Source organism: Aquarana catesbeiana, linkage group LG04 (genome assembly GCF_042186555.1).
Source record: "Aquarana catesbeiana isolate 2022-GZ linkage group LG04, ASM4218655v1, whole genome shotgun sequence".
Lineage (NCBI taxonomy): Eukaryota > Metazoa > Chordata > Amphibia > Anura > Ranidae > Aquarana > Aquarana catesbeiana.
The window spans coordinates 640,798,475-640,821,585 of NC_133327.1; the positions used below are offsets into that span (position 1 = coordinate 640,798,475).

The window sequence follows — 23,111 nt, forward strand, 5'->3', positions numbered from 1 at the left end:
TGTTACCGACGTATCATAACGGCGATTCGCGCATCCAAGCCATGTTGCCGCAGTACAACTGCGGCGGCTGGTCGGCAATCGGTTAAGATGAAAGATCTTAATGTAAAATAAGATGGGGAGTTTACCCTTTTTCTAACTTGATTACAAGAATCCCACCAAGGTTTCTAACTAAGTCAGATTTCATCACCTGTGTAACAACAACTGGTGTGACTGGTAAAAATCACATGAAGACAACAGTATTGTAAACAGTATTTATTTTTTACCAACACCATACAAAATACAATATTTAAAAGGTCTAACAACAATTGAGGTATATGTTCTCTGGCAACACAAATAACAGTACCGTTTCCACAATGAAATGTTATTTGTTTGCTGGTAGGTTGTACCATGTAATGATTTCTAACATCTCTAGGAGACTCCAGTGTCAATATATCCCTGGAATCTCCACCTCCAGACAAATGCCGTTTTCAGTACAAAATCAAATAAATGTTGTTATATCCCATGATGGATCCCCCATAGCGGAATAAAGATTTGGGAAATGCAGCTTGTAAGAAAGACTTTCATTTTAGCATTGTGGGGAAATCGTGTTTCCTGGAGCGCAATTCTAGCCAAACCTTAATTTGGTTTTCACTTGAGTTGGGAATGCTTAGAACTTCTGCTAGAATTTTACTGTTATTTATTGATTTTGATTTTGTTGTTGGAGATTTTCCTTTCACTCTCCAGTGGTGACAGCCAGAAAAAAAATACAAAGACAGTGAGGAAGGGTCTGTGCTTTCCTGTCCAAGTGACAACTGCCCTCTCATTCCGTGTCTTAATGTCACAGGTGTAGAAAATTAAGGGAAATCTCCTGTATTGGAGAATTTTAACTTTTCCCCACTCTATCAAAAAGTTTAAAACAAATTACCATAGTGGAAGAGCATCTTCTCATGAGATTTGGGATACTCAGAATTTCCTGAGATCTTGCTGGATGGATAATGACACCCCCCCCCCGACCTTGTCACAGAAGTTGGGAGCAAAGTACATTTATATCCAACTGTCTTTCACCTCCAAGGGTTTATTATACCACTTTAATGCTGCAATGTATTATTGGAATAGGGGACACCAATTGCTACTCCCTTACTAAATTAGTTTTGGGTGGAGATGACATTTAGTGCAATTCAACCTTTTAGTAGTCTCTCAGTAAAAACATATTGTAGCGTTCACTAGTATAACTTTATTTTTTTTTGTTTTTTTTGTTTTATTTTGTCCAATATACTTTATATAGCTATGCTGATCTCTGCTTTCCCCCCCCCCCCCTTCTGTGAAAGATACTTTTTGTTAGTTGGAATTCCTTTTCTTTCTATTTTGAATCATAGATCCACTTAGCAGGTTATCCCAGCATTTTATGAAAAGTAAATGTTCGCATTGAAAATGATAATTACCATGGTCTGCAATTCATTACATTAAAAAGGGTTGACGCACTTTATAACTGATCTCATTCTTACATGGAGGTCATTCTAGTGCTTTCATAAGAGGGTTTAAGGCACATTTACAATAAATAGGCACATTCACCTTTGCCAAATCAGAATTGGGATCATAAAGGGGCCTCTCGGTTTCCTTCTATTTCCCGGTGACATTGTCTGCAGAAACAAAACTCTCTATACAGGAGTTGTATAAAGGATGGCAGGGTGCATGCACCGCTAAAAGGATTCTGGAATGCTACTGAAAAAAACTCTGCAGCCTCCCCTTATTTTTGAGCTCCCAATTTTTTAAAGTGGTTGTAAACCCTTAAGGTTTTTCACCTTTGCGCGGCTCCATCCACTGTCTCTCTCCTCATTGGACAAATTGATAGCAGCAGGAATCATTGGCTCCCACTGCCGTCAATCAAATCCGAGTCCTGCTGTCTGTGTCAATGGATGCGGGGAGCGAGCCCGCACGGGTGCCCCCACGGAAAGTGGCTTTCCGTGGGGGCACCTGATGAAGAGGAGGGGCCAGGAGTGCCGGCGGGACACCCCAGAAGAAGAGGATTGGAGCTGATCTGTAGAAAAAAAGGATTGTATGACTACGGTTATTGAAAAAAATACATAATGAGGAGCAACTTAACAGTTCCTATGGTTTAGGTCATTTTTAGTAAACACGATAAACTCTTTCTATTGTATTAGCAGAGAAAAAGGCATCTGGAAGTATGAAACACATCTCAGTTTAAGGTTAGAAAAGATTGTTTGCTGTAAAAACCTTCACAAAAGAAACAAAAGTTCCCCATAAAACAAGTGTTCTTTCTAAGGTTATCCGATTGCCCAATGAAAATGTTACATCAAAATTCATCTTTGATAGCAAAATGTGGCTGATCCTCAGGCTTGAAGTTTGAATTGGGGCTCCCATCATCGTTCAGGATCCGTCTGGCGGTGTAGCCAACAATGGGGTACTTTTTCTTGTACACGCTCTCAAAAATGTCATCCAAGGACTTAAGCTGCTCCTCGGTGAGACTGGTCTAGGGGGGAAAAAAAATGGAAGAGAAGGTTATCAAAGAGACCCTGTCACCAACTTAAACTGCAGATAAAAGTACAGAAAAATCAAGTATTTTAAAGTGGTCGTAGACCTTAGACAGCCTCAGCTCTGTACCGATGTGAAGGGGGTGTCTTCCCTCCAATCAGCTCTCAGAGCTCTCCTCACTGAGCTCTGCAGACTGTAACTTCAGCTCTCCGCTCTCTTTTTTTTTTTTTAACTTTCAGAACTTTGAACAGATGTAGAGAAGAATGCAGATAGACGAACAAAACGTATGCAAGAGGATAGGTTTCATCTCGGTGTATCACCTGAGCCCAATTACTTCACTGGGTGCATGTAAGGGTTTACACTCGCTGGGTGCATGTAAGGCTTTACACTCGCTGGGTGCATGTAAGGCTTTACACTCGCTGGGTGCATGTAAGGCTTTACACTCGCTGGGTGCATGTAAGGCTTTACACTCGCTGGGTGCATGTAAGGCTTTACACTCGCTGGGTGCATGTAAGGCTTTCTGTTTCAATATTTTTATTGAAGAAATAGCAGGTTACAAATAATTCGACATTGAATTACACTGCATATACACTTGTAATACATCGTTACAAACAAAAGCAGGAGCATGAACCAAAATGTTATATTTATAACACTCTAGGACACGTATATACGTGGCACAAAGTTTCGGACTGAAACTAAGGCATAAGGCCTGGAACTATTCTTAGGGACCGGGTGTTAAACCTGTGCCACACGCACCCCCAGCGGGAACTAACTGTGCGTGGGCAAGGTTGGAAATGCATTAGGATTATGCCTTTAACTAGCTGGTCTCTCCGGTATGCATGTAAGGGTTTACACTCGCTGGGTGCATGTAAGGGTTTACCATCACTGGGTGCATGTAATGCCGCATACACACGTGTGGACTTTTTGACCGGACTGGTCCGACAGTCTATCCGGACTTTCCGAACAAACGGATTTACGATCACACCAAAGTCCGACGGATTCGTACATGATGACGTACGACCGGACTAAAATAAGGAAGTTGATAGGCAGTAACCAATAGCTGCCCTAGCGTCAGTTTTCATCGGTCGGACTAGCATACAGACAAACGAACTTTTCAATAGGAACTGGGTCCGGCCGAGTTCCGACGTAAAGATTTGAAACATGTTCCAAATCTAAAGACCGTCAGATTTTCGACCGAAAAAGTCCGCTGCAGGTCTGATGAAGCTCACACAAGATCGAATTGTCCGCCGGACCAGTCCGGTCGAAAAGTCCGCTCGTGTGTACGCGGCATTAGGGTTTACAATCACTGGGTGTATGTAAGGGTTTACAATGACTAAGTGTAGTGTTTTCCTTTCAATTTTTTTTTTTTTGCATTGCACTTGCATGGTTTCGGGAAATGTCAATGCCCCAACACATGCCATAGCCTTCTTCCTTCTGGGGGTGTCCAATTACTTTCCATGCTGGCCCAACTCCTCCTCCCCTCACCTACTACATACATTTCAAAGTAGCACCCAAAGGGGAATACTACTGCAGCCGCGAGCTTGTTTCAGGATCTTCAGATTTTGGAAAGTTGAAGCAGGTCATATGCAGTTAGAAAAGGTCAACTACAGATTAGATGTGCCTGCAATCTGCAGTCTGATCTCAGAGGCGTCTCATACTGATGTATGAAGCATGTTGCATTTGAAACTCTATACCCTTCAACTCTGGTTCTAGGGAAGATCTGAGGTCCAGGCAGGCATTATGTTCCAATACAAAAACACAGATCAAGAGATCACTGTAGCATGACATCACGTACCGTATCATAGGTGAGGTCTTCTGGATCCAGAGACATTTTGGCAACACCCCGACTGGAGTCTTTTCCTGCCAGTGCGTTGTATGGAGCTCCCTTCCCATAGAACTCTGTGGAACATAAAAAGGCCACAAATAAAAACACCAACATGGCTGGGATCTGCACCGCGTTGCACTCATACATACTCATTGCATACTTTAGTGTTACAAGATAGACTGTTATAAATGGAGGTTAAATCTTAGTAGATGCAGAAAGAAGTTTTTCTTTTTTAAATACAACAGTTCTTCCACAATCACAAAAAGGGACACGGTTATGTAACACCTTTGTGAAATAGGTGTAATTTCTGAACAAGGATATATGCACTCACCGGCCACTTTATTAGGTACACCTTTTCAATTGAACTTGGGTGGGTTTGTTTCTACAGTACACCTTTTCTATTGCTTGGCAACACAAATCGCTAATCAGCCAATCACATGGCAGCAACTCAATTCATTTAGGACGTGGTGAAGATGACTTGTTGAAGTTCAACCTGAGCATCAGAATGAGGAAGAAAGGGGATTTCAGTGACTTTGAATGTGCCATGGTTGTGCCAGACTGGCTGGTCTGAGTATTTCAAAAACTGCTGAGTTTTTCTGGGATGGTCCAAAAATGAAAAAATATCCAGTGAGCGGCAGTTGTGTGGAAGAAAATGCCTTGTTGATGTCAGAGAAGAATGGGCAGACTGGTATGAGATGATAGAAAGGCAACAGTAACTCAAATAACCACTCAACCAGGGTATGCAGAATACCATTTCTGAATGCACAACACATCAAACCTTATAGCAGATGGGCTACAGTAGCAGAAAACCACACCGGGTGCCACTCCTGTCAGCTAAGAACAGGAAACTGAGGCTACAATTTGCACAGGATCACCAAAATTGGACAACAGAAGATTGGAAAAACGTTGCCTGTTCTAATGAGTCTCGATTTCAGCTGCGACATTCAGATGGTTGGGTCAGAATTTGGTGTAAACATGAAAGCATGGATCCATCCTGCCTTGTATCAATGGTTCAGGCTGGTGGTGTAATGGTGTGGAGGATATTTTCTTGGCACACTTTAGTACCAATTGAGCATCATTTAAACTCCACGGCCTACCTGAGTATTGTTGCTGACCATGTCCATCCCATTATGACTCCAGTGTACCCATCTTCTGATGTCTTCTTCCAGCAGGATAATGCACCATGTCACAAAGATCAAATCATCTCACCACTGGTTTCTTGAACATGACAATGAGGTCCCTGTACTCCAATGGCCTCCACAGTCACCAGATCTCAATCCAATAGAGCACCTTTGGGATGTGGTGGAACGGGAGATTTGTAGCAGACAAATCTGCAGCAACTGCAATTTCGATCTGTCTATGACCAGCAATAGTGTTAGATGGACAGCATGTACAATGCAATAGATGGCGCCTAGTGCTGCCCCTCCCTTTTCCAGTCTGTGAAAAGAGGACAAACAAGGCATCAGTTTTCCTAAAGGTCTTCGTGACCTCAAGATAGACCAAGAGAATCCTTCTTACATCTAGAAAACTAAATTTTCTTTCTAAGTCGCCCTGTGGCGAACTACAAAAGGTTGGCAATACAATGTTTTGAGATCGGTGGAATGTACTTGCCACCTTGGGCAAAAAACCTGGATCGGTTCGTAACACAACTCGATCTTCAAAAATCGTGAGGAAGGGCTCCCTAACTGATAGGGCCTGCAACTCACTTACCCTACGAGCTGAGGTAACAGCTATAAGGAACACAGTTTTTAATGTAAGTAATTTAACTGACATACTTTCCAGAGGTTCAAACGGAAATTCTACCAGAGTTTGAAGTACTAGGGACAGATCCCACGTTGGACAACTTCTCACTACTACTGGTCTGGCCCTAGAGATAGATTTGAAAAATCTGGCTATAGTGGGATTTTCCAGGAGAGAAAACTGGAGGAACACACTAATAGCTGCCGCCTGTACCTTTAGGGTACTAACAGAAAGACCTTTGTCGACACCCTCTTGGAAAAATTCCAAAATAGACGGAATATCATGAGTTAATCTATCATTTTCAGATAACCATGAGTTAAACCTTTTCCAAACTTTGGAATATATGGCTCTAGTAACTGGCTTCCTGCAATTAACTAGAGTCCTGACTACTTTGTCAGAGAACCCTTGGGCGCTCAGTATCTTTTCTTCAGATACCAGGCCGTCAAGTTTAAGGAAACCACCTGAGGGTGTGATACTGGACCCTGCAATAATAGGTCTTCCCTTTTCGGAAGACTCCACGGAGGCTCTGAAACCAGAGACTGTAGCAGGGAAAACCATGGCCTTTTGGGCCAAAACGGGGCAATTAGAATCAGATCTGTCTCTTCCAGCCGAAACTTCCGGAGGACTTCTGGAATCAGCCTGATTGGCGGAAAGGCATAACATAGGCCTGGAGGCCACGGGTTCGCCAGAGCATCGATCCCCAAGGCTTGGTCTGCCGGGTTCATGGAAAAGAATATCTCCGTCTTGCGGTTGTTTCGGTTTGCGAACAAATCCGCTACCGGATAACCCCATCTCTTGGTGAGGTCTGCAAAGACTTCGGGATGAAGGGACCAGTTGTCTCGGTCTATCCTGTGACGGCTGAGATAATCTGCCAGGCAATTGTTTTTCCCCTTCAGGTGTACAGCAGAAATGGAGGCTAGATTCCCCTCTGCCCATGAAAGGATCTCCTGGGCAATGGACTGAAGCCTCCGGCTTCTCGTGCCTCCCTGCTTGTTGATATACGCGACTGTCGCTATATTGTCTGACAGGATTTGGAGGTTGTGACCCCTGATCTCCATCTGAAAAGACTGGAGGGCTCTCTGGACTGCAAGCAGCTCTCTTTGATTGGATGAGGCCCTTGCCTCCTCTGGGGACCACTCTCCTTGTGCTACTGCATTGCTGAGGTGGGCCCCCCATCCCCAGGAACTCGCATCCGTGGTAATCCTTCGGGAAATGGGAAAGGACCATGGGAGACCTCCTGCTAGGTGCTGACCAGCTCTCCACCACCACAGGCTTCTTTTTATCCTGTCAGGAAGCCAGATCCTTGACTCCAGGGACCTTACGTCCCCGTCCCAGTTTCTTAAAAGAAACCTTTGTAACGGACGCTGACGGAGTCTCGCCCATGGTACTGCGGGAAAACATGAGGTCATAAGACCCACTGCCCTCGACACCTGTCTCAGAGAGACCGACTGGTTGGTCTGCAATGTAGACATAGTCTGGAACACTTTGGTAATCTTCTCCTGAGGAAGAAAAACTTTTTGGTTCACGGAGCAAAAATCGTAACCCAGATAAGTTACTTTCTGGGCCGGAATCAAGGACGATTTTTCTTTGTTTATTAGCCAGCCTAGGGACTGTAAGAAGTCCTGTACAGCCTGGAGATCTTCCAACAGCCTTTGGTATGATTTTGCCACTATCAGGAGGTCGTCTAAGTAAGGGATAACCGTTATTGCCTTTAATCTTAGAGGAGCCAGCACTTCCCCCAACACCTTCGTAAAGATGCGTGGGGCTGAGGAAAGACCGAAGGGGAGGGCCTGAAATTGAAAATGTCGGGTCCCCATACCCGTCTTCACTGCCAATCTCAAAAACTTTTGGAAGGCTGGATGGATAGGGATGTGAAGATAAGCATCCCTTAAGTCCAACGTGGCCATAAAGCAGTTTGGGTATACTAGGTTTTTGATTGTAAAAACCGTCTCCATACGGAAATGCTTGTATCTGATGGACTTGTTTAAGGTCCGGAGATTCAGGATAAGTCGAAACTTTCCTGCTGGCTTTCTGACCACAAATACATGGGAATAGAATCCCTTGCCCCGCTCCGATCGAGGAACAGGAATCAGGACTTTTTGATCTAATAAGTCTCCGATCTGGAGACCCAGAGCCCTTGCTTTCTCCCGATCTTGTGGAGGAAATGTGACCAACAAACGTTCTGGTGGTTGGTGAACAAACTCCAGCCTGTACCCGTTGGTCACTAGGTCCAGGACGAAGGGGCTCAGAGTGACTGCTGCCCACTGTGGGATGAAGGCCCTCAATCTCCCTCCCACCGGGGAACACAAGTCACTGCGGCTTGGCGGGCTGTTGAGGAGGGTTAAATAGCACTCCCCCTTTGCCTCTGCCTTTGTGCCCAGTCCAATGCTTTTTCGGCCTGCTGTCCTTTTCTCTAGGACTCTGTTGCCTGTTTTGGCCACGAAAAAATTTTCTGGCTGTCTGAACTCTTTTTCTCTGGAAACGCCTTTTTCTTATCAGCCGTGCGTTCCAGTGCCTCCTGTAGACCTGGGCCAAATAAATGATCGCCAGTTAAAGGAAGGCCACAAAGGCGCAACTTGGAGGCCGAGTCCCCTGACCAGGTCTTAAGCCAAAGGCTTCTCCTGGCCGAGTTCACTAGAGCCGAAGTCCTGGCTGACATTCTTACCGACTCAGCGGAAGAATCTGCCAAAAAACCCACTGCCTGAAATAGGAGAGGAAAAGACTTTAAAATTTGCTCTCTGGAGGTACCTGCTGACAGATGTGACTGAATCTGAGTCAACCAAACCTCCAGATTTCTGGCCACACAAGTGGAAGCCAAAGCTGGTTTCAGGTTTCCAACTGCTGAGTCCCAGGCTCTGTGGAGAAGGATATCCCCCCTCTTGTCCATCGGATCCTTAAGCGTACCCATATCATCAAACGCCAGGTCCGAGTTTTTTGAAACCTTTGAAAGAGGTGCTTCTAACTTGGGATTCTTATTCCATGGCTGCGCAGTGTCCTCATCAAAAGGAAACCTCCTTTTTAGGTTACTGGAGAAGAATGGTTTTCTCTCAGGATTATCCCATTCCAGTTTAATAGTATCAACCAAAGAACTATGAACTGGAAACACTCTTGATTTTCTCTTATGTAATCCTTTATACATAAGATCATGTTTGGATAACTAAACCTCTTCCTCTTTTAATTCAAGGGTAGTATAGATAGCCTTTAATAAGTCATCTACATCCTCCACAGATAACTTAAATCTTGAGCCTCGAGTGGATTCTCTATCTCTGGGCTCTGTATCTGACCCTGATTCTTCCAGAGAAGAACGGGTAGATCTGACCTCAGCCTCAGAGTCTTCACTCTCTGCCTGCTGCGGAGTGCTTACTGACGCCTTCAGTGAAGACGGACTCTCTGCTGGAGTCTGGAGCTTGTCAATAAGCGTTCTAAAGGAACTGAAGGTGGACGCAAGCTCATCCCTAACAGAAGTAAGCATCTTCTGGCAAGAGGCAACCGGGTCATCCTTTACTAGGCCTTCTATACAGGTGCGACAAACTGCTTTGCTCCATGAGGAGCTCAATTTGTTTGCGCAAACCGCACATTTCCTTTTAAGTGGCTGCGCTTGGGCCTTGTCCTGAGTCTTGGTCTCTAAGACAAAATAAATGCCCCACAATGTAATTAAAGCCACACAATCACTCCGTAACACCACGTGCAGGAGGGAGGAAATGTGTCCCCTTACACCCACTACTACAGAGGGGGGAGGGGGAGGGAACACTCACAGGGATAGTAAGGTGGTGACAGAACACCCCAGGCTTACCTGTGAGGTGCTGGTGTTGGGAACTGCATCCGCTGCCTGTGCAGGTACTGCAGGAGGATCCATTCTGCCCCTCTTGGTCATCCACAGCCTGGCTGCTTAACACCAAGAAACACCAGCAGCCAGCGTTCTCTGTTCGCGCCGTTTATGAAGACTGGAACCTCGTCTCCGGCGCCCGATGATGATGTCATATGCCCCGGAAGTAACCCTCTCCAGGCACTTCCTGTGGGCCAGCTTGGAGCGCAATAGCTCCGCCCCCTCGAACGCTGCGGCTTCCTCCATTGCTTGCTCAGATCAGCCAGGCTGTCGGCAGGGAAGGACAACCGAAGCTCAGCTGAGCTAGAGTGCAATGCACTGCGCTAGGGGCACGACCTCACACCGGTCCTGGCCCTCTCCAGGCACTGAGGACAGAGAACAGCAACACAGCCAACCTCCCCAGCGGTGTGCTGCTTCTGGCCGAGGAAGAGGTAAGTGATATGCCCCAGAAAAAGGCCATACAAAGCCCCTGCTTATAAGGCCTATGGGAGCAGGTTCCATGAACATGTTACCCCCCGTCCGGAGGAAACACAAAATAACTGACATGGGCCTGGAGGACCGCCCTTTTATCTGGTGGGGGTGATGTGTTTCCTGTCCTGGTAGGAGGAGCCCAAGGTCTCATGGGCTGTCCTGGAAGACGCTTGGAGAAAATGGCGTTGTCGGCATTATGCCATAAGAGAAAAACGTGCAGATAATGGCACCAAAAACGCATGTGATTTTGCTGCAACTTACCGTGCTAGTGGTGATTCATGATATTAAATTAAAAAAAGTCAAATATGATACAATTCTATATAAAAATATATAGATTTTTTTTTTTTTTTTTAAACTCTATTTTCGGCCAAGTGCATCCTGCATTTTCGGTTTTGGGACCAAAATTTCCATTCGGATCACCTCCAGCAAAAATAGAACATTTTTAAAACAATTCAGAAGGTAATTAAAATGATGGCTTTTTATATATAAATGTTAAAATTGGATGAAGGGAAGACCCTTTTGAAAATCTTGCAGCTAATTAAAGAGGAAGTAAACCCTGATGTTTCCCTGCAAAGGTAAAGCATAATGGGCTACTCTGCATCACTTACCTGACAGGAGCCTGCGATGTCACCGCTGTCCCCTCTGCTACGGAGCGTCCATCTTCTTTCCTGGGTATAGTGGATCCGGCGCTGTGATTGGCCGGAGCCGCAATGACGTCACTCCCGCGCATGCGCATGGGAGCCGCCACTAACGGCATATTGCCGTTAGCAGCGGCATGCTTAGTGCGCCTGCGCCGTAGACAGCGGTGCCTGTCTGTTTGCGAATATCTCCTAAACCGTGTAGGTTTAGAAGATATTTCTTGCACCTACAGGTAAGCCTTAATCTAGACTTACCTGTAGGTCAAAGTGGTCTGTAAGGGTTTACAACCACTTTAAAGCAGTATTAAATCCAAAAGAAAATGTTTATTTTTAACTGCAGCTTATCAATTCTTAGATGTGATGACTGTATTAGTTTCCATGTCTTTTATGCTCATCTGATAATCTAGCCAGCAAGTCTGTTTTTCACAGCACAAAACTCTCCAGCAGAATGTATCAGTTTAAATGGATGAGATAAACCACATAAAAGAGAAGTATGGGAATTGAAAAAAAACATACATACCGTACTCACCTAGGTGGATGCAGCACCTGTCCCACGCTGCCCCCAAGACCGAGAACTGACCGATCAAACACAGCTGATTGCTCAGTTCTTGGTCTTCAGTAAGCAGTGCTCTGCCCCTGCAGCGCTCTCTGGAGCGTTGGGCTGTGGAGGGGGTGAAAGCGGCTGGCTCAGGCTCTTGGCGGGTCCCTACAGAGCCTGGACGAGTGACGTCAGCCGACAGCGGACTTTAGCCTACTGACAGCTGAAAACAGATCACAGGAGTGCAGAACTACATGAACTCCTGTGACCAACAGGAGAAGTAGGACAAAACAGCTTTGGCCCTACAGTGCAATTACAATGATCAGCGTTTTTATATTCATGTCAATTCTTTTATTCCAAAAAGTAAAAAAAAAACTGTTTGCTGTAACTGATTATAAAGTGTTAGCTGGAGTTTGGCTTCAATTTGTTAGTGTATCTAAATCTGCTAATACATTTAAACACTACCCCCACACACACACACCTGCTATGCCTCCTGCTCTCCTTCATCCAGAGTAGTGTCCTCACTAATACAGGAGGAGAGATGTAATCAGGTGAAAACAAAGGGGAGAAAAGCCAAAGAAAATTAAACTGATTCAGCCACCAAATCTAATGATTGATAAGCTGCGATTAAGCCTAGATTTCCACTATTGCGACCTGAAAGTCCCGTGATTTTGATGAGACTTGAAGCAATGCCTGTGTATTCCTGAGGTCTGTGGACCTCAAGTCGCAGCAAAATCGGTCCAAAGTAGTTCAGGGACTACTTTGAAGTCGCACAGATATGAACAGTGCTCATTGGAAATCATGGGGTACGATTTGTCCTGCGACTTTGCAGGACAAGGGATTAACTGTGTTCCCTGGGAGGTGATTCTAACTGAAGGGGGAGGGACTAACTACAGGAAGTGACAGATCGTGGTTCCTAGCTAATAGGAACACACAATCTGTCACTCCTGTCAGAACAGAACAGGGAAGTGTGTGTTTACATACTCGTCCCTGTTCTGTGTCTCCTGCTCACGATCGCTCGTGGCCGGCGGTCATCGCGACCGTGAGCATCAACACCCTCTCCACCTCTGGCGGCACGCACGCGCCTGCTATCCGGACCCCACGAGCCAACATATAGCTACATGGTTTCGCGCAGGGGAGCCGACCTGCCGCAGTATAACTCCAGCGGCTGGTCCGGAAGCGGTTAATGTTGCCTGTAAGGAGTTTTGTTAGAGAGATCATATTATGAAATGTATAACTGAGAAAGATCTATAAAAAGTCACCTTTTCCAGCTGAAACATCAAACACTGTGCCCTTCACTGCCATATAAATCGGCTTATCCTCCTGCAGAGAGAATTATAATATTTTATTAGATTGTCATTGAAAAATTAGGTCTCAAGTATGTTCTCCATTGTACAATAGAAAATGATGAATAACACCTTTAAGAAAAAGATTAGACAGCAATATGAATAAATATACATGTACTTTGGCTAAAAACTTCATTCCTGTCCATCAGGATAAAGCTTGTTTTAGACATTAGAAAGAAGTCAGAAAAGCATTGACATTCCATAGACATGCATGCTCATACTGCACCACTGTGCATGTTAATGTAATGAGCAGACAACAGTGTCCTTAAAGAGACCCCGTCCTCAACTTAAAAAAAAAAAATGAAGATTTTTTTTTATTACCTTGCAATGTGCCTTTGAACTTTTTGGAAAGATTGACTTTGCCAGGAAGAGTTCATTTCCTTATCACAGCCCTCATCTTCTGGGAGTCTCTAATTTCTGTCAATGCTGGCCCAGCTCCTTTACCCCCTCCCTAAGTAAAATGTATGCAGCTGCTAAGGGAGGAGTGATAGAGAGTGCTATGAAGGGTCACTTTAGGGAAAGCTTGGAGTGTGCTGGGACTGCTGAAATCACATACATTATGGAGGTCTTGTCAGAGCTTTTGGGAGGGGGGAGGCTCTCTGAAACGATCAGCAGCTATGGAGCTGCTGCTTCACTTTGAAGCCAAGAGACGGCTGAACAAAACTCATAGAGGCCGTTATCAACAGCCTGTGATTAACCACTTCAGCTCTGGAAGGTTTTACCCCCTTTCTGACTAGGCCGTTTTTTGCGATACTGCACTGCGTTGCTTTAATTGACAATTGCGCGTTCATGGGACACTGTACCCAAATAAAATTGATGTCCTTTTTTCCCCACAAAAAGAGCTTTCTTTTAGTGGTATTTGATTACCTCTGCAGTTTTTATTTTTTGCGCTATAAACAAAAAATTTAGACAATAAAAAAAAACACAATATTTTCTTACGTTCTGCTATAAAACATTCCCAATAAAAAAAAAATTAAAAATGTAAAAAAAAAAAAAAAAAAATCGAATTTCTTCATCAATTTAGGCACTTCGTTTTTACTAGTAATGGCGGCGATCAGCAATTTTTAGCGGGATTGCGACAATGTGGTGGACAAATCTGACACTAAGTGACACTTTTTGGGGGGCCGGGTGACACCAATATAGTGATCAGTGCTTTAAAAAAAAAAAAAAATGCACTGTCACAGTATAAATGACATTGGCAGGGAAGAGGTTAAAGCGGAGGTCCACTGAATTTTTTTTTTTAAGTCAGCAGCTACAAATACTGCAGCTGCTGACTTAAAATAATAATAATAAAATAAGGACACTTACCTGTCCAGGGCGCACGCGATGTCGGCACGCGAGGCCGAACCATCCCTCAGTCCTCGGGTGCTGCCGCTGCCATCTTCGGTAAGGGAATCAGGAAGTGAAGCCTTGCAGCTTCACTTCCTGTTTCCCTACTGCACATGCGCGAGTCGCGCTGAACAATCCGAATGGTCCCTGCTGTCTCTAGGACCTGTGTGTCTCCCAGAAGACAGCGGGGTGGACGGGAAGTGGTCCGAAAAGCGGGGGGGGGTCCGAAAAGCGGAAGTTCCATTTTTGTGTGGACCTCCGCTTTAACATCAGGGGTGAGCGCAAAGGGTTAAGTGTGCTCCTCGGGGGTGCTTTCCAACTGTGTGAGGGATGTCGTGACTGGAGGAAAAGAGATTTGCGTTTCTGCTTAACAGAGACACAAGATCTCCATCTTCCTCCCCCACAGAACGGTGGTCTGAATTGTTTATATAGGCAGACTGACATTCTGCCTCTCCTGTGAATGATCGACATGGCCACCGGACCCACTGATTGCGACCCACTGTGTCCAATCACAGCGGGAGCAGGGCTCCGGCGGCGTGCCCCAGAGCCGAAGAGAGGAATCACGCGATTGTGTGCTTAAGGGCCACCCTGCCACAGAACGTGAGGCGGTCAATAGAAGAAAAAAAAAAGGGGGGGGGTATTGCCTTGACACATATAATCATAATACTGTACTGTAGTGATATACTGTATCACTGTATAATATGGAATTAGAAAGCTCAGTTCATACGCTGTGTTACTCTGCTGAGAATTCACACCTGAAGGCATACAGCCGTGGCCAAAAGTTTTGAGAATGGCACAAATATATATTTTTCACAAAGTCTGCTGCCTCCGTATCTATGATGGCAATTGAATATACTCCAGAATGTTAAGAGTGATCAGATGAATTGCAAAGTTTGTCATGAAAATGAACTTACTCCCTTAAAAAACATTTCCACTGCATTTTTGAAGGAGGCTTCAGGGCGCACAAGAAAGTCCAGCAAGCGCCAGGACCGTCTCCTACATTTCATTCAGCTGTGGGATCGGGGAACCACCAGTGCAGAACTTGCTCAGGAATAGTGGTATTCAGGTGTGAGGACATCGGCACACACAGTGAGGAGAAGACTTCGAGGATGGCCTGGTGTCCAGAAGGGCAGCAAAGAAGCCACTTCTCTCCAGGAAAAATATCAAAACATCAGGGACAGACTGATATTCTGGAAAAGGTACAGGGATTGGACTGCTGAGGACTGGAGTAATTTTCTCTGATGAATCTCCTTTCCGATTGTTTGGGGCATCCAGAAAAAACCTTGTCCGGAGAAGAAAAGGTGAGCACTACCATCAGTCCTGTGTTATGCGTAAAGCAGGGAGTGGGCTCACTCACAATTTTGCCCAAGAACAGCGCCATAATAAAGAATAAAGAATGATAAAAAAACATCCTCCGAGAACAACTTTTCAACCATCCAAGGACAGTTTGGTGATGAACAATGCCTTTTCCAGCATGATGGAGCACCTTGCCATAAGGCAAAAGTGATAACAAAGTGGCTTGGGGGACAAAACATCGAAATTTTGGGTCCATGTCCAGGAAACTCCCCAGACCTTAATTCCATCGAGAACCTGTGGTCAATCCTCAAGAGGCGGGTGAACGAAAAAAAAACCCCCACACATTCTGACAAACTCCAAGCTAAGAATGGGCTGCTGTCAGGATGTGGCCCAGAAGTTGATTGACAGCATGTCAGGGCGAACTGCAGAGGTCTTGAAAAAGGGTCAACACTACAAATACTGACTCATTGCATAAATTTAATGTAATTGTCACTAAAAGCCTTTGACACTTATGAAATGCTTGTAATTATACTGAAGTATATCATAGTAACATCTGACAAAAAGGATCTAAAAACACTGAAGCAACAGACTTTGTGAAAATTAATATTTATATCATTTTCAAAAGTTTTGTCCACGGCTGTACTATGGATGCGATACCTTCAGACAATCTGTATACATGACCTGGGGCTCTGCATTGTGCCGTGACAGAGGAAATAATCCAATAATAAGAGCAGGGAAGGATTCTGCACATAATTACTTACAAACTGAAATTCGTTTCTATGGTGCCGAGAAGAGATATTCACCATCATCTCTTGGTGGTTATTAAACACCCCCAGCTGGACTAACGCACAAAAACTTTCAACAAAACCGAAGTCTATATAAAAGCTGGAATGCCGGTTTACCAACTAATGGAAGGCCCCCACCCAACCCGAAAGACTGCATGACGGATCAGTTGTCACAGCAAAATTTTTTCTATGGACATCCTCCTGATGGTTTGCAGTAGTGTGACATTCCTGTCCCAACAACATCCCTTACATAACTCCCCCGCCCTACCCTGCACTATTGGTTATTAACCCATTGCCGACCAGCTCAAGTGCATTTACTGAGGCAGGTTGTGAACCGACGTACCTGTACTTCGGTCCGTGCAAGGAGGATAGCAGGCGCGAGCCTGTCGCACGAGCCCGCGGTTCCCATGGACTCAATGTCCGCCGGCGACCCGCGTTCACGGTGTACAGAGGCAGAACGGGGGAAGGATTCCCCGTTCTGCCCAATGACGACATGTCAGAGATCTTCTGTTCCCAGTGATCGGGAACAGCGATCTCCGTCATGTCCCAGTGAGCCCATCCCCCTTACAGTTAGAACAAACCCAGGGAACACACTTAGCCCTTTGATCACCCCCTAGTGTTAATCCTTCCATGCCAGTGTCACTTTAACATTGATCTGTGCATTTTTAATAGCACTGATCAATGTAATAAAAATCTGAAATTGCAGTTCGCTGCCATTACTAGTAAAAAACAATAAAAAATAAAAGTCCCTAACTCTATCCTGTAGTTTGTAGACGCAATAACCTTTGTGTTCACCAATCAATATACACCTACTGCGATTTTTTTTTTTTTTTTTTTACCAAAAATATGTAGAATACATATCGGTCTAAACTGATGAATATATATATATTTTTTTTTTTTTGGATATGTATTATAGCAGAAAGTAAAAAAAGTGTTTTTTTTTTTTCAAAATTGTCTGTCTTTTTTTGTTTATAGCACAAAAAATAAAAACCACAGAAAAAAAAAAAAGAAAAAAAAAAAAAAAGGACGTCAATTTTGTTTGGGTACAGCGTTGCACGACCGCGCAATTGTCAGTTAAAGCAACGCAGTGCCGTATCGCAAAAAATGGCCTGGTCATATAAGGGGGCAAATCCTTCCGGGGCTGAAGTGGTTCATTTTAAGTATAAGTCAGGGCAAAATAAAAAAAAAAGGAAAAATTATACAAACTTAGTACATCACTTCAATACATGCCATTCCTCCCCCCCCCCCCCTTAAAGTGGTTCTAAAGCCTTAAAAAAGTGATTGTAAACGATCTCCTTGTAAAAACAACCCATTCAAATTAAAATAGAAATGAAAGGCAAAACATTTTTGTATAGATAAAAAAATATATAAATCCCTTTTTTATAAGTGATCAAATTCGATCTGTTCTCAGCTGCATAAGAGTTGGGGGGGGGAGAAGCAGCTGTGCAGTGGGGGTGTGTCAGTACAACTCTGATCATTGGAGGAGAGCACATTGAGTTCCCAGCATAGCTAGAGAACAGACCGCGGTGTGCTCTCCTGCTTAGTGTGGTCAGCTTTTAATAGAAAAGCAGAGGGACTGGCAGGAACACCAGGGATTTCATATAAAGAATGCAATGCAAAGAGAACAGGATACTTTCTCATACAAGTACATGGTACATCAGGCACACATCAGGAATATGAATTGTTGGGGTAACAAACGCTTTAAGGTTTTTCACCTTAATGCAGTCTATGCTGCAGAATTCCCCCAGCCCCCCTTATTCTTACCTGAGCCCGCTGCTTCTGCTGTCAATCGAGTGCTGTGCTGAGTGAGCGAGCCCACATGGGTGCCCCCATAGAAAGCGGCCCATGCGGGTACTTGCCGAAGAGGAGGAGGCTGGAGCAGCAGTGGGGGACCCCATAAGGAGGGAGATTTGGGCTGCTCTGTGCAAAAAAAAATGCACTGAGCAGGTAAGAACACGTTTGTTATTTTACTTTTAAAAAAATATGAAATTTTAGGGCACTTTAACACTGGGGCGTTGGCAGTAAAGCGCCGCTAAAACTTTGGTAAAGCGCCGCTAAATATAGCGGCGCTTTACCGCCAACGCCCCAGTGTTAAAGTGCCCTAAAGTTTCATATTTTTTTAAAAGTAAAATAACAAACATGTTCTTACCTGCTCTGTGCAATTTTTTTTACCGTTGTTTTAGCGGCACTTTTCGCCCGCTAGCGGGGCGCTATATACACCGCTCCTAAAGTGCCTCAAAGATGCTGCTTGTAGGACATTTTTTAGCGTCCTGCCAGCGCACCGCTCCACTGTGAAAACCCTCGAGCTTCCACACTGGAGTGACAGGAGAGGCGCTTTAGAGGCGATATTTTTAGCGCTATAGCGCCTGTAAAACACCTCAGTGTGAACGTGGCCTTAATGTCACTTTAAAAGCTACAAAAATGTACCTCCTAGACCCCTTTTACACAGGCAATCCAATCAGATCCTTCTGTCGGTTTTTCTGTCGGACCCATCAGGCTAGGAAAGGAAATCCCAGGTGTAGAAACGGGCAAGATGAACTTCCGTCACCAGGAACGGCATGCCCCAGTTGAAGACCATTGGGTCGAAACGCGCCGGGCCATACCCCTACTCCATGCTGCCTTTGTTCTTAATTTTGTGATCACTATTTTTATTTTATTGTTTTTATTGTTTGTGGCTTTTTTAGCAATAAAATCCCCTTGTTTTTACCTGCACCATGCGGAAGCGGTGATTTTTTCTTTTACATGAATTCCGGACAAGATTACCTTCTTTTTGGATGACCAGTGCTGCCCAGTCATTCCACACTTGGAAATTTCCATCCTTAGCACCTACCGTGTGCTCCTTGGCGTTCCTGGTGACGGAAGTTCATCTTGCCCGTTTCTACACCTGGGATTTCCTTTCCTAGCCTGATGGGGCTCATTGCCTGACTCCATGTCGCTGACAGGGGAGTCCACCTCTTTCGGTAAGAGTAACCATCTTCTTTATTGTTTGGATGTTTATTATCGTTGATGCCAGCTCAGCCTTACGGATCTACACTACATTTACCGGGTCCTGTGGGTCTCCAACCATCCATTATCGTCCTACTTATTATGTATGGACATGTGTTAACACTTTATTTATTAACCATTTCTATATTTTGGACTTATTATTTTTCCACCACATGGTTCAACCAATACTCTTACATGGACTTATGTAGGTTGTTTTAGTTATATTACCGTTTTGCGCTGCATTTTTTAAATTATAGTCGCATGACATCAAAAATTGCATTGCAAAGTCGCACTGTAAATTGCGCAAATTTGGGGTCGCAATTGTGGAAACCGAGCCTAAAAAGTTGAATAAAATGTACGGAAGGCTGTCCGTACACTATACCAGGGGTCTACAAGTTTCTAAACAAAGGGGCAGCTTACTATCCTTCAGACTTTGGGGGGGGGGCAGACTCTTCCTCTTCCTCTTCCTTGGCATCAGCCAAAGCAGTGGCGCCCCACCCCTGGCCGGAAGTAGCGGCGCCCCATCCCTGGCCGGAAGAGGGAAGGAGCAGCGCCCCATCCCTCGCAGATGCAACGGCCCCCCTATACCTGGCTGAAGCAACGGCCCCCCTATGCCTGGCGGAAGCAGCGGCGCCCCATGCCTGGCGGAAGCAGCGGCGCCCCATGCCTGGCAAAGGTCTACATCACTGCTCCATACAATCTGATTGCATAGTACCTTTGTATTACCATCAACTATGTAATAAAAGGGAGTGCATGACAGCACACTGATTGAATTGATTGTTTAGATTTGTGGTATGCTGCAAAATTTTGGCAAAGCTAAAAAAATTTTTAAAAAAAGAATATAAAAAAAAAAAAGTTCTAATAGACATGTATGGATGGGATGGATTGTAGACTCGGCTGCTTAGCATAGCCCATAATAATGACAATCCATAGAAGGTCGTGCGTTGTCCCAGCAGTTACCTGCTCCCCGTTGAATTTAGCCAGGTCATCATCGGTGAAAAGGCGGACAGGTTTGTGGCCAGATGATCTCCGGATCTCCGGCTCCCCCATTACCGAAGCGCACAGCAAACCACTGAGTACCAGCGCGGAGCACAGCGCCCGGCACGGCGACATCTTCACACACTTCCTGGAGGGGCGGGGACAGAACGCTGCACTGCACTACAAGCTCCGCCCACAGGAGGTGCAATAACCCATTACCTTCCAGTGATCTACAGAAGGAGAATGACAGTACAGTACATAGCGATCTTTGTACATATCTATAGACTGATATAACTACATCGCTCAGAACTTCTGTCTTAGCTCTTCCTGCTTTTCAGTGGAATATTAGGAAAATGAGGTCAATATTTTGGATATTTTCAAACTTTATTATTGTAAATAGTAGCACAGTCTTAACTAGATCTACCCCACTATAAAATATTCCTTCTATTTGTATCAAGTTGGCTCTTATATTACATAATTGGTGGTAGATCTAAAGCAGATTGTACAATCAGATTGTAAGGTCTATGACCAGCAGAGCGAAGCAGCCAATCAGAATTCAGGCTTGTTCAATCACATAATGACATGACATAAAACATAAGGACATGTTCACATTTGTCATGGCTGTGGCGGTGTCTTTATGCACATACGTCAATTTGTATTGCGTTAACATCTTATTCATGGACATGACTCACTTTTTTAAGCCGTGCGCACTAACATGTACGGCGTGGACGACATGGTACGCTGTAGTATGGGTGCGTTTCTCACTTTTGTATTAGTACATTGCGGTAGCACGTAGGGCGTTGCAATGCGGTGAATTGTGTCACAACACACTGCATAAAAATGCATCATGTCCCACCTTTCTTCAGTGCAGCTGCATGAGCTGATTTCAGGGGGGACTCAAGGCAATTTTTCTATTTCTATGCAGTGGTGTCACTATGGTTGGTGTCACACCCCCCCCCCAGTAGAGCACCGTACAGGTTTATGAAATATTCATTTCACCTACAGGAAATCCTTATTATAGGCTTACCTGTAGGTAAAAATATGCAAGCGAGGTATAGAACTGCTTTAAGGGCCGGTTCACACTATTGCGATGCCTGACATCGCATGTGATTCACACCGTATTGCTGTACAGAACACATGCAATATCTGTGCGATGCAGATTCAGCCATATTGTATGAGATTGTATGACTGAATTCGCATCGCATTTGGACCAAACTTGTGCAGGACCCTTTTTTTTGTCCCCACCAGAATCAGATTGCCTGGGTGTTCACACCCATGTGATCCGATTTTGCAAATCGTGCTGCGTTTTGCAAACTGATTATGGGGTATCGTTAACTTAAAGCGGAGTTCCACACACCCACCGGTGTCACATTTGGCACCTTTCAGGGGGGGGGAGGGGGGTGCAGATACCTGTCTAATACAGGTATTTGCACCCACTTCCTGGCATAGACTCCCACGGGAGTCTACGCCTCTTCCCGTCCCTCCGTGCTGTCTCCTGGGAAACACGCAGGTCCTGGGAGATAGCGGGGACCAGTTACGACGCGCAGCGCGACTCGCGCATGCGCAGTAGGAAACTGGGAAGTGAAGCCACAACACTTCACTTCCTGATTCCCTCACCTCGGATGGCGGCGGCAGCTGCTGAGAGTCGAGCGAGTGATCGGCGTCGGCTGCCGACATCGCTGGACCCTGGGACAGGTAAGTGGCCATGTAATAAAAGTCAGCAGCTGCAGTATTTGTAGCTGCTGGCTTTTAATATTTTTTTTTTTTTTAGGTGGACTCCAGCTTTAACATACACTCCGCAATCAATTTGCATGAACAGGTTGCGATTTAGATGCGGTGCGGATTTCCAGCAAATTTGCACCGCATCTAGTGTGAACCGGCCCTAAGGTAATAAACCTTATGGCTTTACAACCACTTTAATTGTAGACTGATGACTTGAAAGATCTATTTGTGGGGAAAAAAGGACATCAATTTGATTTGGGTACAATGTCGCACGACCGCGCAATTGTCAGTTAAAGTAACCCAGTCATTAAGGGGGGTAAATCTTCCAGAGCTGAAGTGGTTAATGTTGTGTTTCCTAAAACATTGTGCTAGTGTGTGATAGTGTGACATAAATAAATGGAACCTACCGCTATTTTATTCTCCGGGGTGTCTGCTTCCATAAATTATAATGTTTGGTGGGGGGGGGGGATTATATGTAATCTTCAGGACTAAAATTATTACTTTAAACAATTGAAAAAAAAACCGGCTTCATCCAAAAACAAAAAGTTGTTTGTTCCTGTCACCATCCTTGATTATTACTCCATCCTCAGCCTCCCTCCATCTCCTCTGCTCCTCCAGCAAACTTCAGGGACTTCATTTCCCAGCATGCTGTGCTCCGAGTCTGCTGTGTTGGGTCAGCTGCGCACGCATCCTCTGTGTAGACAGAGCCCGGAGCGGAGCAGCATCCTCTATACAGCCCGGATCCGCCGGCCGGTGCCATGATCAGGGCGGAACTCTCCAGATCCTACCAAGAGGTAATAGAAGAGGGGGATGGGGTTGACACATAGGGGAGGGGAGACATCCAATAATATTCTGTGTGTGTCTGAATCAATTATTCAGAGGATGGGATGCGAGGAGTCACATGACATTGTCAGGTCTCTGAGTTCAGAGAGTTCAGCCGAATACAAGAAACATTGTATCCCTAATATAGAAACATTGGATCCCTAATATAGAAACATTGGATCCCTAATATAGAAACATTGGGGGTTATTTACTAAAGGCAAAGCCACTTTGCACTGAAAGTGCACTTGGAAGTAAAATTGCTGTAGATTTGAGGGGAACATGCAAGGAGAATAAAAAACAGCATTTAAGCTTGCACATGATTGGATGATAAAATCAGC

General features: G+C 44.9%; 2 protein-coding genes across 2 annotated transcripts in view; one reads left to right on the forward strand and one right to left on the reverse strand.

The window, feature by feature from the left end:
- Positions 1–237: 237 nt before the first annotated feature.
- Positions 238–20,405, reverse strand: NENF (neudesin neurotrophic factor). Its single transcript, XM_073628407.1, has 4 exons — positions 20,212–20,405; positions 12,773–12,833; positions 4,268–4,371; positions 238–2,470 (listed from the first exon to the last, which is right to left on the reverse strand). Exons 1-4 carry the CDS (start codon positions 20,362–20,364, stop codon positions 2,294–2,296), a joined length of 495 nt encoding a protein of 164 aa, XP_073484508.1. The 5' UTR covers positions 20,365–20,405; the 3' UTR covers positions 238–2,293.
- Positions 20,406–22,623: 2,218 nt separating this feature from the next.
- Positions 22,624–23,111, forward strand: part of PACC1 (proton activated chloride channel 1) — a 74,407-nt gene continuing 73,919 nt past the window's right edge. The window contains exon 1 of the mRNA XM_073628408.1: positions 22,624–22,745. Within this exon, the coding sequence (XP_073484509.1) occupies positions 22,710–22,745 (36 nt within the window). The 5' untranslated portion in view covers positions 22,624–22,709. The remainder of the gene's footprint in view (positions 22,746–23,111) is intronic.

Coding starts and splice junctions, on each gene's coding strand:
- NENF (XM_073628407.1), bottom strand. CDS start 20,364: ATGTCGCCGTGCCGGGCGCTGTGCTCCGCGCTGGTACTCAGTGGTTTG. Junction 12,834..20,211: donor CTAAATTCAACGGGGAGCAG/GTAACTGCTGGG, acceptor TTCTCTCTGCAG/GAGGATAAGCCGATTTATAT. Junction 4,372..12,772: donor TGATGTTTCAGCTGGAAAAG/GTGACTTTTTAT, acceptor TATGTTCCACAG/AGTTCTATGGGAAGGGAGCT.